Genomic DNA, 14451 nt, shown 5'->3' on the forward strand with positions numbered 1-14451 from the left:
CAGAAAGCGGATGCGACAGTAAAGAAGAAGAAGCAACCGAAACCAGTTTAGATACAATTACATACATATATCTACAAATATATTTCTATATTCAGAGTGTATAAATGTTATTTTTCTACACACACACACACCCACACACATACACAAACACAATGATAATGCGAAACATTATTAAGTAAATTATTGTATTATGCCGGCATAAAATAATCGTCAACTAACTATTTATATATACCCATATTGAACCCTATATATACTATATTTTTACATATGTGTACAGTTTGTAAGTGCAAAGGCTTTTGAGATTCTTTATATGATGATGATGATGATGTACAAATGTATGTAAGTACACTCATCATGTACATGGAAAACGATGTATGCATACATATGTAGATAAAACACAAAACCATAACCTTTATTGATGTTATCAAAAATGGGATATCCATTTAAATATAATCATTCAGTTACATATATGTATATTTATATAGTATGTATGCATACATTGTAAAGTTTATAGTTCTCCCCAGTCAATACCAAAATTTTTGCTGGGGTCGAGAGAGAGAATATTCCTTTGGGATTTGCTCGGAGTACATTCCGCGGTCGGTCAGCCTATCGCATACAACTACAAATCAAATACATAAGCACATATGCATATAATATAAATATGTGTCTATAGTTTTCGAAGAACTATATTGTTAAATCCGCGTACATACGTATATGTATGTATAACTTTATTGAGTTTAATAAAATGCAAATATCAAAATCAAATTCACAATCACATTTCTAGTTATCTTTTTTTTCAGATCTGTGAATGAATTCAATTTCGTCATCAGTTTTTTTTCCGGAAAATAAAAGCTAATTTACCTGGCACTCCAGTAATATCACATTATAAAAGTATTTTCAGCCTAGATACTATATGAATTTTATCGCCTCCTGGTGGAAAATATCCCTCAATTACAGAAGTATCTTGATATTCTATACAATCCCTTATAAAGCAGCTATTTTTTTTTTTTTTGTCTAGAAATGAGTAACGCTCTTTAGTTTTCGTACATTACTTTTCGGGTTCCCCGTATTCAACCTTATACATGTATTTTTAGCCTAGAATCTGTAAAGTATTCACCCAATTCACCTGGAGACAACTCAGACTCTAGTTTCCATACATTTCTTTAGGTATACCCTACATCCAATTTTATAAAAACTATTTCCAACATCTTTTGGATTGGTATTATACTATTTTGTAGATATTTTATCTATAGAGATTATATTTATATATATTCCACAAAAATCGAAACCATCCGAAAATCTTTTTGAAAAATCTCCCAAAAATTTATGGAAATTTTGAAGATTTTCGGATGATTTCGATTTTTGTGGCACCCCTGTATAAGATCCATTTATAGAAATTTAATGAACTTACTCTCAACACATTTTCCATGCACAACATGTTGTATATAGTACATATGTATATTAAAAATGCATATATATGTACATATTGTTGTTGTTTTTTGTTTTTTGTATTTTTATTTTATGTTTTATTTTATTGACGTGTATCAATTAAATTGTTATTTGTTTTTCCACTTCAAAAATACAATTTATTAATAATAATAATAATAATTATATAAAAAAAAAAAACAATTTTATAAACATAAAAAATATTACATATGTATGTTCTGTGTTCTGTTCCCCTCCTCCTCATGGATGTTATCTATCCATCGCATTCGCCTCGCACTCGCACTCGCTCGTTCTCTCTCACTCTCATCACGAACTGTTACTGTTTCTGTCTCTGTTCAACCCGCATTATAAGAAGGTTATTTTCTTTGTTAATTTCAGTGATTGTTTTCTTCTCTTGATTTTAAAGTTTTCTTTTTGTTGATAAATCCATGTAAAAGTAACTAGAATAATACTAATACACATTCGAAATCATTATAATATTCTCATATATTATATCATATTAGTGCCACCCCAGCGTCAGTTTAATTTGTTTATGATTTTTGTTTGCTTTGTTTTTTTGTTCATACATATCTAAACCATTCTCTCATGTTTTTATCGATTGATAAAATTATTAATTAATTGCTAACGGAAAAAATGTTTTGTTTCTGGTTTTTTTTTATGTTTTGTTTTGTTTTCTTGTTGTTTTTGCATTTTATCATTTTGTTTACTAAAAATTTTATTGCTACAAATGTTATATTTTATATCTTAAGATCCGGGGGATTGTGTGTATGTGTAGGTGTAAATGTGTGTGTGTATATATATATATTTATTATTATAATGTAAGCGACAACAAAAAAAAGAACTTCTCACATAAAAATAAATTGTAATTAATTAAACATTCATATGTATTTAATTTTCTATACAATTTTTATTGTTTTTGACTAAGCATTTTGCAATTTGCATTAATTAAGTCTATAATAGGCTTATTTTTAGTAATTTATCTTTTTGTTATATATTTTACTTTTTACTTAATCCTTTTTTGTTTATAGCAAGTCTGAACGAAAACGTAACATAAAAATTGAAAATTTCGAATTCAACAACATGCAAAAATGGCGCCAAGCAATTTTCCTTTAATTTAATTGTGGGATCAAGTCTGCTCCTTCCAAGGATATGGGCATCTTCGGGATGAAGGAGTTCCTTGCTCTTGCTTCTATCATTATTTCACTCCTTCTCTCTCTGTATCTCTGTCTATCTTACGATCTCTTTCTTCGCTGCCGTCGAATGCAGTCGGTACAATCTCTGGAAATACACGAACTCGTGTACATCCTGCCCCTTTTGGGTATCCAGGAGTCTTTTGATGTCTTTGAAACGAAGCTTTTCTTTATATTTTCATCGTCCTTTCTTCAAATTCCTTTTGTTTTTCGTACTTTTTATTTGAAATTGCGAGTATTTAACGGCTTTGAAGAAAAACATTTCAAACACCCGGTTTTTGCAATTCACGATAATTGGTAATTGATAACAAAGAAATTAATTAAATTATTATTGTAATAATATCAAAATTTCTAAATAAAACTTAAACATTTTTTATCGATTTTTTCTCGACATTTTTTTTTTTGTTTCTTTGTGTGTGTTTGCTTTTGTTTTGTTTTTGTTTTTTGTTGTTGCTGTGTTATTGTTTAATGCGTTTTTACTTTTTGTTATTTTGGTATTATAAATGACAATAAAGACTTACATTCAAATTATGTATTCATTGTTGATTTATATATATTTGTATTATATTGTGTTAAATTTATTATGCTGTTGTTTAAATTGAATTGATTTTCCTTTTCTTTTAATACAAAATTATTGCAGCGTCATTGTTTATGTTGTTGTTGTTGTTATTTTTTATCGGTTAGAAAATACTTGTATGTGGTGGTTGTTGTATGCAATTATTTTTGTTTATATAAATTTGTTGTGTTTCAATTTATATTTTAGTTTTTTTTTTTTGTTATTGCTGCAACAAATACGTCGTCTGTTTTTGTATTAAATATTTATCATTATTATTGTTATTGCTATTTTATTTAATTTTTTTTTAAATTGCTGTTATTGTTGCTTATGTCGGGCTCTATTTGTTGTTGCGGTTGTTGTTGTTGTTTTTGTAGTGTTTGCTTTAAAATTTCCATTAAAATTATAATAGTTTATATTACTATATGGTTGCTGTTGCTGTTGTTGTTGTCTATGCTATAGCGAACCAGCCGGAAAACTTGTTGAACTATTGCTATGGGCTAAACTAATCATGGAGCCAGACAAACTACCCTCCTCATCTGGATAGGTCTCGCGTGATACCTCATTTATGGATAGAGTGCTGTAAATAGTATATAAATAGTATAAAATTAAATATCTCGCATACATACAAAGATAGGTGTGAGAGCTATTGAGCTTTTTCAAATGAAAGATCTGACTTGACTTGGTTCCCAAATTTCCAAACAATTTTGGGAGATTTTCGGTTGGTTTTTTGTTTCAGCATTTAATAGTTATAATTACAACTTAATTTCCTTAGCATTGATAATTAATGTTTGGTTTCATGAAATTAAATCTTTCTATAATATTCAGTTAATGCAATAACCAGGTCTGATGTTAAAAATTTAATAGATTAAGTTTTTAATTTACAAATAATTACCAACGCTAATTAAATTAAGTTGTAATTATAACCATTTAATGCCAAAACAAAAATTTATAATTTTTGTCATTTTTTCAATGCTACTAAAATTTGATTTGATTATATTAAACTTTTCAATTCTAGTTAAATGACATTTCTTTGGCAGTAGATTTTTCAATGCTCGTGAAAACTTTCAACTTTTAAATGATAATAAAAATGTAATGTTAATGCTTTAAGGCACAACTCTGATAGTTTGTTTGTCGGTGATGTGTTTACCTGAAACCTAAAGCTATTGACTCATTATCAAAAGCTTCCAATTCTTTAGCATGCTTCTCGTGTTTCGTGCGCAAGCGCTCGGCACGTTCCAGATTAAATTGCTGCAATTCGGCAACCATCTGCAAAACAATACGAAATATTGGACAGAGGTGAGTTTAAGAGGTGTGGCGAAAATATGTATTTTTATATTGCTACCTTATTCTCCAATAGACCACGCCGCACGCTCACACGATTCTCGAGCTCACGACGCTCCCGATCGCGCTGCTCCTGCGCCTGCTTCTTGTTCTTGTTCTGGTAGGCTGTGAGCATATCCAGTTCATATTCCAATTGCTCATTGGTACGTTGGCACTCGATCACTTGACTCTCGTCCAGTTTATAACTTTGACTTTGGAACATGTCGGCAATGCTTTGTTCATACTGTTGGAACAACATAAGTCATTAATAATCCTCTACACAGAGGTAGAGAGAGAGAGAGATGCTTCACCTGTTCACCCAGCAGCGTCAGCTTGCGATGCTTCTCCTCCTTGAGCTGCTTGATCACCTCCTTTTGTTGCTCCTTTGGTGTCGTTTGCAGCACTTGCGCCTTATAGCGTTTATATTGTTTTGTTTGCGTTTTGCACGTCTCACGGAACTGTTTACGTATCTGCAGCTCCTTTTGCTGTAATGTAACAATTCCATTTGAGTATTGATAACGAATCCCATTCCTCCTTCACACATTACCACTCCACATTACCTTAAGGCTCTTCGGCTGTTGTCTTAGCTCGAGGGCATGCTTCCGCACCAGCTCCTTCTTGATGCGATCCATATAGTCTTTTTGATTGTGCAACTCCGTGTCGTGTTGCTTGTTTATCTGCACGATTCAATAAAGGGTACGATAACGATATTTCAATATGATTTACTCTTTTAATCTCATTTAGAGCAAGGTGTATTTAAAAATTATGTGCATTTTCATTGATTGTTGTGTGAAAACAATTACTTGACACACTGTACTCTATACTCTTTGGTCTTTACTCTTTAGTTGGATATTGACTCACCTGCTCTTCGCGCAACTGATGCACGCTCTTCTGTTGGCGATACTCGAGCTCTTGTGTCTTTTCATGGTGTTTTAAGAGCATGCCATGTGCCTGTTCCAGCTGCTGTTGCTTCTTGCTCAGCTCCTGATGATGATAATGATCATGATAATGATTATGATAATGATAGATATTGATATGAAGATATAGTTTTGAACAAGCTTACATCGCACAATAACTGATCCTCGAGGCTGTGCAGCATTACCATGCGTCTTCGCTTGAATTTGCGCATCTCGAGGTCAATGTATTGCTTCTGGGCCTGCAGCAGGCGTTGCTCCACTTCGGCCTCGTGCTGCTTTAGATTATCCTTTTGGGATTGCAAGGTTAAATCACGCTGTCGCTTTGGCGTTGACTCATCCATGGAGAGTTCACGTTTCCAGCGCTCCTTGTTCGCTTTGTATTCCTTTTTGCGATTCAAATCGTGCACTTTGCGATCTCCCTCCTGCTTCAGTGTAATCTCTTTATGTAGTTTCTTCTCGGCCGTTGTCGTCTGCTTCGATCGTCGCTCCAAATCCTGCTGATGCCTGACCTGCAAAAACACAATTTTATTGATTATGATGATAATGATAATGCGTTAATGGGTTAAAGAGAATTCTCACTCTTACCTCAAGACGTTCCAGTTCTCTGGTGAAATTATGCAAAAGATTATCATACTCTTTGTCCAGCGCCGACTTGTGCGTTTCCATCTCCACCTTGCACTTCTCTTCCAGCTTAAGCAATGTCGCCTGATGCTCTCTTCGCATGCGCTTGTATCCCGACATTTGTTCGTGCATCTCTTCCTGCATTCGTATTCGTATTCGTAGATTGGCAAGCGACACAAATAATGTACATATGAAACATAAGCAAATTAACAACGTGTCGTATGTTTATGTGTGTGCATATGTCATGTGCAATAATAATACTAATATTAACAACAACAATAATTACAATAACTTACAAGACTTGTGTTAAGCGCCCAATCGGCCTCAACCTCGAATTGAGCAAAATTCAAGCAATACAATTTCATACTTATATTTGAAAATTGCTAATTTGAGACTCTTTGAGTACAATGTGTATATAACACACTCTGCTTTTGAATATATATTGTTTGAAACAATAAATAAACAACAATTTAACGCTAGTTAACAATAAACTTGAACCATTTGACATAAACAGCGTGTCATGAAACAAAAGACAAAATGCGACAAATGGCGGACGCGCTCTCTTGATTCCCCTTCATAGCTCAAACAATGAGAGCTGCGAGTATGTGAGTGCAAGTGCAAGCGCAAGAGAATGAGTGACAGTTCAAATTGAGTGGAGTATGGAGCAAATAAGAAAGCAAAGATAATATAACGGTACAAGCAACAGGAGCCGTTTAAATTGATGTAACTAATTTAAGAGAGGGGCGACATGTGTGGGTGTGGGTGCGTGTGCGTGTGTCTGTGCTCCTCAGCCGAGATGAAAGTGTGTGTATGTCACTTAATTGCAAATAAGTCTATGTTTATTGCATTTGATCACTTAAATATTTATTTCTCTTTTTATTGTCATGGACTTAATTCACACACACGCACATACAATAATGAACACACATGTACATACGTGCATGCACACTAATTAGTAATTACTATGATTATCTCTATATATGTATTTTAGGAAATCACACAGGGATAATGATTTAGTATTTGATCTTGGCTTTGCTTTGGGCTGTCACAAATCTGGCCCTTGTGGAAGGATCTGTCATCATGGCCACCATAGTCATCAGCATCCGGCTCGTTGCCGCAGCAGAAGCAGAAGTGGAAGCAGAAGAAACAAGAGCAACAACCGCCGCCGCTGCTGCCGCACAGATGGGAACAGCAGTTATAGCGCGCCTATTTTGTTATGCGGGAGAGTAGAAATAGAAACAATAAACAACAACAAAGATTGCATGTAGTAGTAGAAGAGACAAAAAAGTTAGAACGAAACGATTGAAGGATAAACGAACAAGAGAGAGCGGCGAGCAAAAGCAACGGGAAATGGCAACTATGACTAGCGTTGGTGGGGGCCGCTGACAGGAAATACATACATACATACAGTAAGGCATTTATAGAGAGAGGAAGATTGAGATGACAGCAATGAATGCAAAAGATATTTTGTAACGATATTGATGTAAATACAAAGCAGGACTTATTAAAGTCCACAATATAGTTAGAGTATACATATATTCTAACACACACTCGCACACACACACACACACACGTGCACACTCATACAGCGTAACGTTATAAATTATTAATTGTTGTTGTAGTAGTATACAGTATCTATGTATTTGTATCTATGCATATGTATATGTATGCTTATGTATTGGTAATACAAATTGACGCACCTGCATATGCTCCTTCTGCTGTTTGGTCACAATGCTGGTGGTTCGTATGGTGGCAAAATTGTTGGGGCCATGATCGTTGACCGCATTGGAAATGGCCTGCTGCGAGGATGCCGATGATGCCGCATAGACGGCCGCTTGGGCTGCCGGAGTCGATAGGTATCGTGGTCCAAGTCCCGGCAGCCGATGATCACCGCCAGCCGGTGAGCCACCAGTGCTGTTGCCACAACCGCCAACGCCAACAGTGTTGCCAGTGCCAAGAGCACCGTGTCCCACCATGCCCAAATGTGGTGGCATCACTGACATGGGCGGGGTGGGGGCAGGTGCTGGTGCCGGTTGCGGTGCCGGGACGACAGATGCCGAATTCGTTGGTGTCACATTGTTGTTCATGCTGTGCATTATGTTCGGCAACGGCGGCAGATTGCGATGACGCGACGAGTTGCGGGACACGGCACCACCCCCGCCTCCGCCCGACGTCTGTTGTTGTTGCTGCTGCTGTGCATTTGACCAGTTGCCAAACGGCTGTTGCTGCTGCAGCTCTCGCTGATGTTGCATGGCTGCTGCCACAGCCGCTGCCTGCTGATGATGATGATGCTGATGCGCCTTCATATGCAGATGATTCTGCGCTGCAGCCGGTATGGAATTCGACGAGGAGCTCTACAAGAATAGTCGAATAGACAATTGCCAATTATTAATTAAATTAGTAATCTACCGACAACTGCATATATCTTATAAGCAAAGAATCAAACGTTCCGAAACAACTATTTCGGTAAAAGGTTTCATTTCAGTTCTATTCTTCAGTATCGGTATCAGTAAAGGGTACAGCAAATCAATTTTAAAACATTTTAAAATGATAAGGTGTCGTTTTATTATAATTATGATACCGAAGTAAATATCTAGATCCAGAGGAATAAAATTTTTTTAACGACTTTAATCAAATTTGAATGCAGAATAAATTAAGATGCCAAACCATGATCAAAATGACATTCCGCTTGAAAATCGGTAAAGTTTTGCCAAAGTTATGACAGTTCGAAATTACTCAAACCTCTGACATATCAACTTTACAAGTCAAAATATTTCTTAGTTTTGACATGATTTTTTACAAAAAAATGAAACGTCTCAGAATCAAATTTAAAATGTTGCTTTACACTAATTACACTATAAGGAGTTGATTTAAAGTGAAAACTTGAGATTTAAAATTTTTATTTTTCAAAATTTCAAAGGGGGGACCCTATGGTATTAAAATCTAAGCCCATATTTAGAGCAAATTTTTTTTTTAACGAAATCTATTAAATTTAATTGCAGAATGAACTAAGAGGCCAAACCATGATCAAAATGACATTCCGCTTGAAAATCGGTTTAGTTTTTACAAAGTTATGTAAGTATGAATTTAGTGAAATCTTTGACTTAGCAACTGTACAAGTCAAAATTTTTGTCCGATTTACCATGATTTTTTACAAAAAAAAAAAATGTACTAATCGTATTAATGTTCTATATATGCGACTTTCAATACTGGCCAATACTGTATATTACATGAAATTCCGTTTTTTTTTTTTTTTTGGTTTTCTTTTAAATCTAAGTTTAAACTTAAATTATATTTTAAATGCTGAAATTAAGGTATGAAATTATTTGTTTTCAAACGGTGCAAATTTTTACAGAATTTGTAGTATTTGAAATACGATTACTAATACAATATATGTAGGTATGTATAAAAGTTATGCAACATTGTTGAAATTGAATCATAATTATAATGCGAGGACAAGAAAAATACTGAAAAATGTAAAACTGATAACTAATGAGTGACATTTGATTTGACGGCCAAAATAGTTATTTTTATCGGGGAAGAGAAGACTGAATTGATAACACTGATCGTAATCGTAATCGTTTTTTTTTATTCGTGTTTGCAGCATATGAAATCTCACCTGACTACTGGCCGCCGATACACCCACCGAGTGTATGGAGTGTTCGGAAGTAATACTATTGCTCTTGCTGCTGTCACCGCCTGCATGATCGTCCTGCTGATCATCGGTATCGCCGACGGCGCTCTCCGTTTCGCAGGTGTCCACCATGAGTATCTTCTTCATTTTGCGATAATTAAGGTTGTCCAACTCACGCACCGCCGACTTGGTGCGCGCAATCAGCTCCAGCAACACGGTCTCCGATCGCGGACGTGTCACGTAGGCGTGTTGCAACAGTTTGGCCGATGATGGTCGCTCCGCGGGCATCTTTTTGAGGCAGAGGTCCACAAAATTGCAGAATGTATCGGACCAATCGTTTTTCTGTAAGACGGAGGATATGCAATTCAATCGATAGGTGTAGAATCATTAATAATTGATCGTGATCGTGATAAATACCGGCAACGTTGGCGATTCATTCTGTGCAATGTGATAAAGTGCGGACATGGCATTCATATTGAAGTATGGGGGTTTTCTTTCGGCCAACTCAATGCATGTGATGCCCAGAGACCAGACATCCACTTTGCCATCGTATTGACCCTCGTCCATTGCCAGTATAACCTCCGGTGCCATCCAATACGGCGTACCCACAAAGCTATTCGCTGGACACTTGATAGCTGCACTGCCAAAATCCGCCAATTTCACAACGCCATTATCCGTAAGGAGTATATTGCCCGCCTTGATGTCCCGATGGATGCGTCCCAATGAATGTAGATAGCTCAATCCGCTGAGCACTCCCAAACAGATGGCAGCGATCTCATCCTCATGCAATGGCTTCTTGTGCACCTCAATGATGTCCGAGGCGGATCCAACACAATATTCCATTACTAGCCAGGCTGTGGATTCCCGTAGGTAACATCCCTTGTATTCAATGGTATTCGGATGATTCAATTGACGTAAGAACCTGCATACATAAAGTGTAAATGAGTGTATGATGAATATAGATTCAATTCAATTCGATTCAACTCGATATATTACCGTATCTCCTTGAGAATATCCTGCCATTTCTCCTGACTCTGCTTGCCCGTATACGACATCTTCTTAATGGCCACAATCTCCTTGTTGAGATTGCAGCGGGCATAGTAGACGGCACCGAACGAGCCATGGCCAATTTCACGCAAATCCTCAAAGATCTTCTCCGGATCATGCTTGTTGAATAGATCGGCTATTTCCGGATCTTTGAGACTACCAGGACGTGCCGATGGCATCTCTGTTATTCATGTTATGCCTCCCACCAATTCTCTCGCTTGCTCTCCCTCTCTCTCTTTTTTGTACGCGCTCTTTTTAGTTTTACAATTCGTTTGTTTTTCTTTTCTTATTTACTTTTTCCTTTTAATCAGCTGTTGTTGTTGCTGTTGCTGTTATTCAATATCTCTCTCGCTACCTCTTTCTCTGTTTATCCTTCCTCTCAGGACATGCAAGAATCTCCTTTGGCTTCTAAAACGAAATAAATTGAAAGTTAAACAGAGTTGCATGTAAGTTGTCTGATACAAGTTAAATAATTTTTTTTTTTTTTTTTAACACATTTAAATCGATCAAGTGATTCACACACTCACTCGTTCATTCCGTTCGCATACACACACTCATATTAGAGTTGCGAATTTGAGATCAATTGAACTGAAAAAGTTCAATCGTTCATTTTTGACGCATGAGCAGAATCAGTCATATTCTTCATTAGTTCATGAATGATGTGAATAGGGCTTTTATTATGGTTATTCATTTAATTCATTTTTTTTTTTAACTTAAACATTTAATTATAGATGTGGGTTTTAGCGACCTTTCTACTTGGATGTGATGTGGTTTTAGTTAGCTCGAGGTCTTTAATTTGAAAACATAAAGTTATAAGTAATGTGAGATTGTTAATAATAAAAAAATAATTAGGTATAAAAGGGTAAATATCAAATCAAATTGAATTTAAACTAAACTATATGGTTATTCAAAAATGACTGCATACGTTTTTTAGTTCATATTGAATGACCTGCTCACTTGAACTTATTCTGAACGAAACCACACAACTCATATCACATTCAATATTCCAAACAAGCAGAAGAACGAGGGAAAGAGAAGCCGCTTATCAAAAATGTGTGTTATTTTTATTGTTCTTTGCGCTCTTTTGGCACTATTTTCACCAAATCCGTCATTCGCCGACACTCATCGAGTGAGAGGGGGAAATAACGGTGCATCATCTAGATACGCATATTTGAATGCCAAAGAGAGTCGAGAGACCGTCGCATGACTCCACTCACACACACAACACACCCACAGAAATGTCTGCCAATCTTATTCATGTGTCGAGCTTCAAATTAAAAGTTCGTTGGTTGAGCTTTTGTTTTGTTAAGCAAACGATATCAACACACGTGCATACATATCTATCTGTATAATATAGTATAGTATAGTATGTATGTATGAACGCAATTCATAATGGGCATGAAATTATTAGCGGTACTTATTTATTGCCCAGCTGCCGCATGCAGACACAAAAAAAAAAGGGTTGCAGCACTTGGCATTTTTATTCTCCTTTTTTCTCGTCACTACTGTTGCTGTTTGCAGGGAAAATCATGCGATTTGTTGAATGAACTTTTAGCTTAGCATTTTACAATCGTTGTGCTAATTGTTTAAACTATGTATTTGTTTGAAATTCTTTTTTGTTTAAAAGCAAAAAGGCAACACGCCTATTTTTCATACACACTAACATACAAAGTCAGCCATGTCTCGTTCTCTCTCACACACACTCGCATATGCACGTGTGTCTGTGTGTGCGTATGTGTTCGGTGTTGGTTGTTGTTTTGCATTCGCCCCGTCTTTTTGTCTCTTCTTCACTCTTCGCTTTGGTTTTTGAGCTTAGAAGCATCATTCAATTTAGCTTTGTGTACCGTTGCTTTTTAATTTAATTTGACGGCTTTTGGTCTTATTATGCCCGTCTGTTCGTTTTCCTTAATTAATTTGATTTAATTTATGTTTATTTGCTTCGATCATTTCAATATTTTTTTTTTTGGGTGCGGACAAACACATACAAAAAGCAAATCGCACGACGCGCTGCGACATCGTCATCGACGGCGACGTCGCTGTTGGCAGCCGCAGCCGCTTGAGTCACACCGATAACAACCGATAACAAGCAGTTATATGTGTAGACGACTATGGTGCGTGCTCTTTCTCGCTGTGCGGCTGCGGCGCACTCATACTCACACCCGCACACAAGACACACACACGCACGCACGCACACACACACACACTTACACATTCGCCAGCCAGCACCAAATGCATGTAAAAAATAAGATAAAACTATGGAAAAATAGTGTTTTCCTTACATTTATGCCGCTTACTTTTGCAATTAAACACTTATTGCTAATTTATCAACACGACTGCGGCATTTTTCCTCTGCATGCGTCGTTTTTCTTTCACGTCAGATCGGCCTCTGCCTCTGCTGCTGCTTTTGCCTGCCTGATGGTATTGTTTGATTTGCTATGTTTCGCCTTGCACTGCACACGCGTTGCGTTTTACATATTTACACTTGCAACGCATTCCGATTAAAGTATTAGCGAAATGTGATCAAATATATTCGCTTTTGTCATTGCATTTAGTTTTCCAATTTTCCTTCTTCAATTAATTTGTATGAGTTACGTATATATGTATATGTATGCATGTATTTTTGTTAAGTGTTGTGCAATTTCGTTTTGCAGATTTTTTTTTTTGCAATAAGTTGGCAGCCCGACAAGTAAAATACTAAAATAGTAAAGATACTATAAATGTTAGCAGAAATGCCTGGCGTTAAAACCAGCTGTTAAGCTTAACCGTCGCTGGATGGTAGTTATTGAGATATTAATTCTCCTTTTTGTAAGTAAATGGTTTCTATTTAGAGTTGTTCAGCGTTTTAAAATGAAGGATCTTTTATTAAGTTTTAGATGAACCAATGAATGGGCCATCATATTATGAGTTGTTCAGTTTTTCTGTCCCATTAACTATATCATACGATAGTAATCGCCCGACCGCCACAACCTTTAAATCGTTCGGATTTAAAATTGTTTTGGCGCGAAATTTTCATTTCGATTTTTTAACAATTGACTAATATAGGAAAAGGATTACAATTTTTTAAATGAATAAAACCATTTTAATTTTTTATAAATTACAAAAAATAAAGGTTATTAATATAACGAATGATGCGAGTTTTAATTTAAATTTGATAAATGACAAAAAATAAAGGTTATTAATTTTACGAATGATGCGAGTTTTAATTTTAGTTAATTTTACCATTCCGAAAATAAACTATTATAAAAACGTCTATAAAAAATAGATTTTACACTTATTTTTTTGTCAGCTTGTGAACAAGGGAGCCATAATGAAAGGAACATGTTCACTTGCTCACTTCAGTGAGCAACTCATTTTTGTTCACTCACTCATGATCAACGGGTGAAATTTACTATGGACCTGAAAAAAAAAGGACAGTTCTTTTCAGGAATACCCCTAATAAATAGAACTCGAACGATCGAGCGAACAAAACATTTGAAATCTGTGACCTACAATCAGGGAATTAGCTCGTTAATTCACTTTAGTGTAGAGCTGAAGAAATATCGATGTACATCATCAATATTTCAAAAAAATTAAAACCATCGGTTATTTTTTCGACATAAATTTTTTTAGCCATACATTTATTAAGGCCCAAATAATTTTAAACTTATTAAATTAAATTAATGGTCTTAAAAATAAAGTCTTTTGAATTTTTGAACATCGATCTTTAAACTTAAAAAACAT

The 14451-nt window shown here is 35.6% G+C and overlaps 1 protein-coding gene across 8 annotated transcripts; it reads right to left on the reverse strand.

Annotated features, from left to right (window-relative positions):
* Positions 1-3617: 3617 nt before the first annotated feature.
* LOC117782276 (serine/threonine-protein kinase Tao) lies at positions 3618-13332 on the reverse strand. Of its 8 annotated transcripts, none has more exons than XM_034619379.1 (13): positions 13026-13332; positions 10681-11136; positions 10102-10606; positions 9670-10026; positions 7751-8404; positions 6015-6188; positions 5576-5938; positions 5374-5496; positions 5073-5189; positions 4824-4997; positions 4535-4756; positions 4340-4458; positions 3618-3769 (listed from the first exon to the last, which is right to left on the reverse strand). In XM_034619379.1, exons 2-13 carry the CDS (start codon positions 10908-10910, stop codon positions 3646-3648), a joined length of 3162 nt encoding a protein of 1053 aa, XP_034475270.1. In that variant the 5' UTR covers positions 10911-11136; positions 13026-13332; the 3' UTR covers positions 3618-3645. The 8 variants fall into 8 exon arrangements, with proteins under 8 accessions (XP_034475270.1, XP_034475261.1, XP_034475251.1 ...); XM_034619370.1 differs by having other exon boundaries at positions 13011-13332; XM_034619360.1 differs by having other exon boundaries at positions 10681-11139; positions 12940-13332.
* Between the last annotated feature and the right edge of the window lie 1119 nt (positions 13333-14451).

The sequence above is a fragment of the Drosophila innubila genome, chromosome X (assembly GCF_004354385.1).
Source record: "Drosophila innubila isolate TH190305 chromosome X, UK_Dinn_1.0, whole genome shotgun sequence".
NCBI classification, from domain to species: Eukaryota; Metazoa; Arthropoda; class Insecta; order Diptera; family Drosophilidae; genus Drosophila; species Drosophila innubila.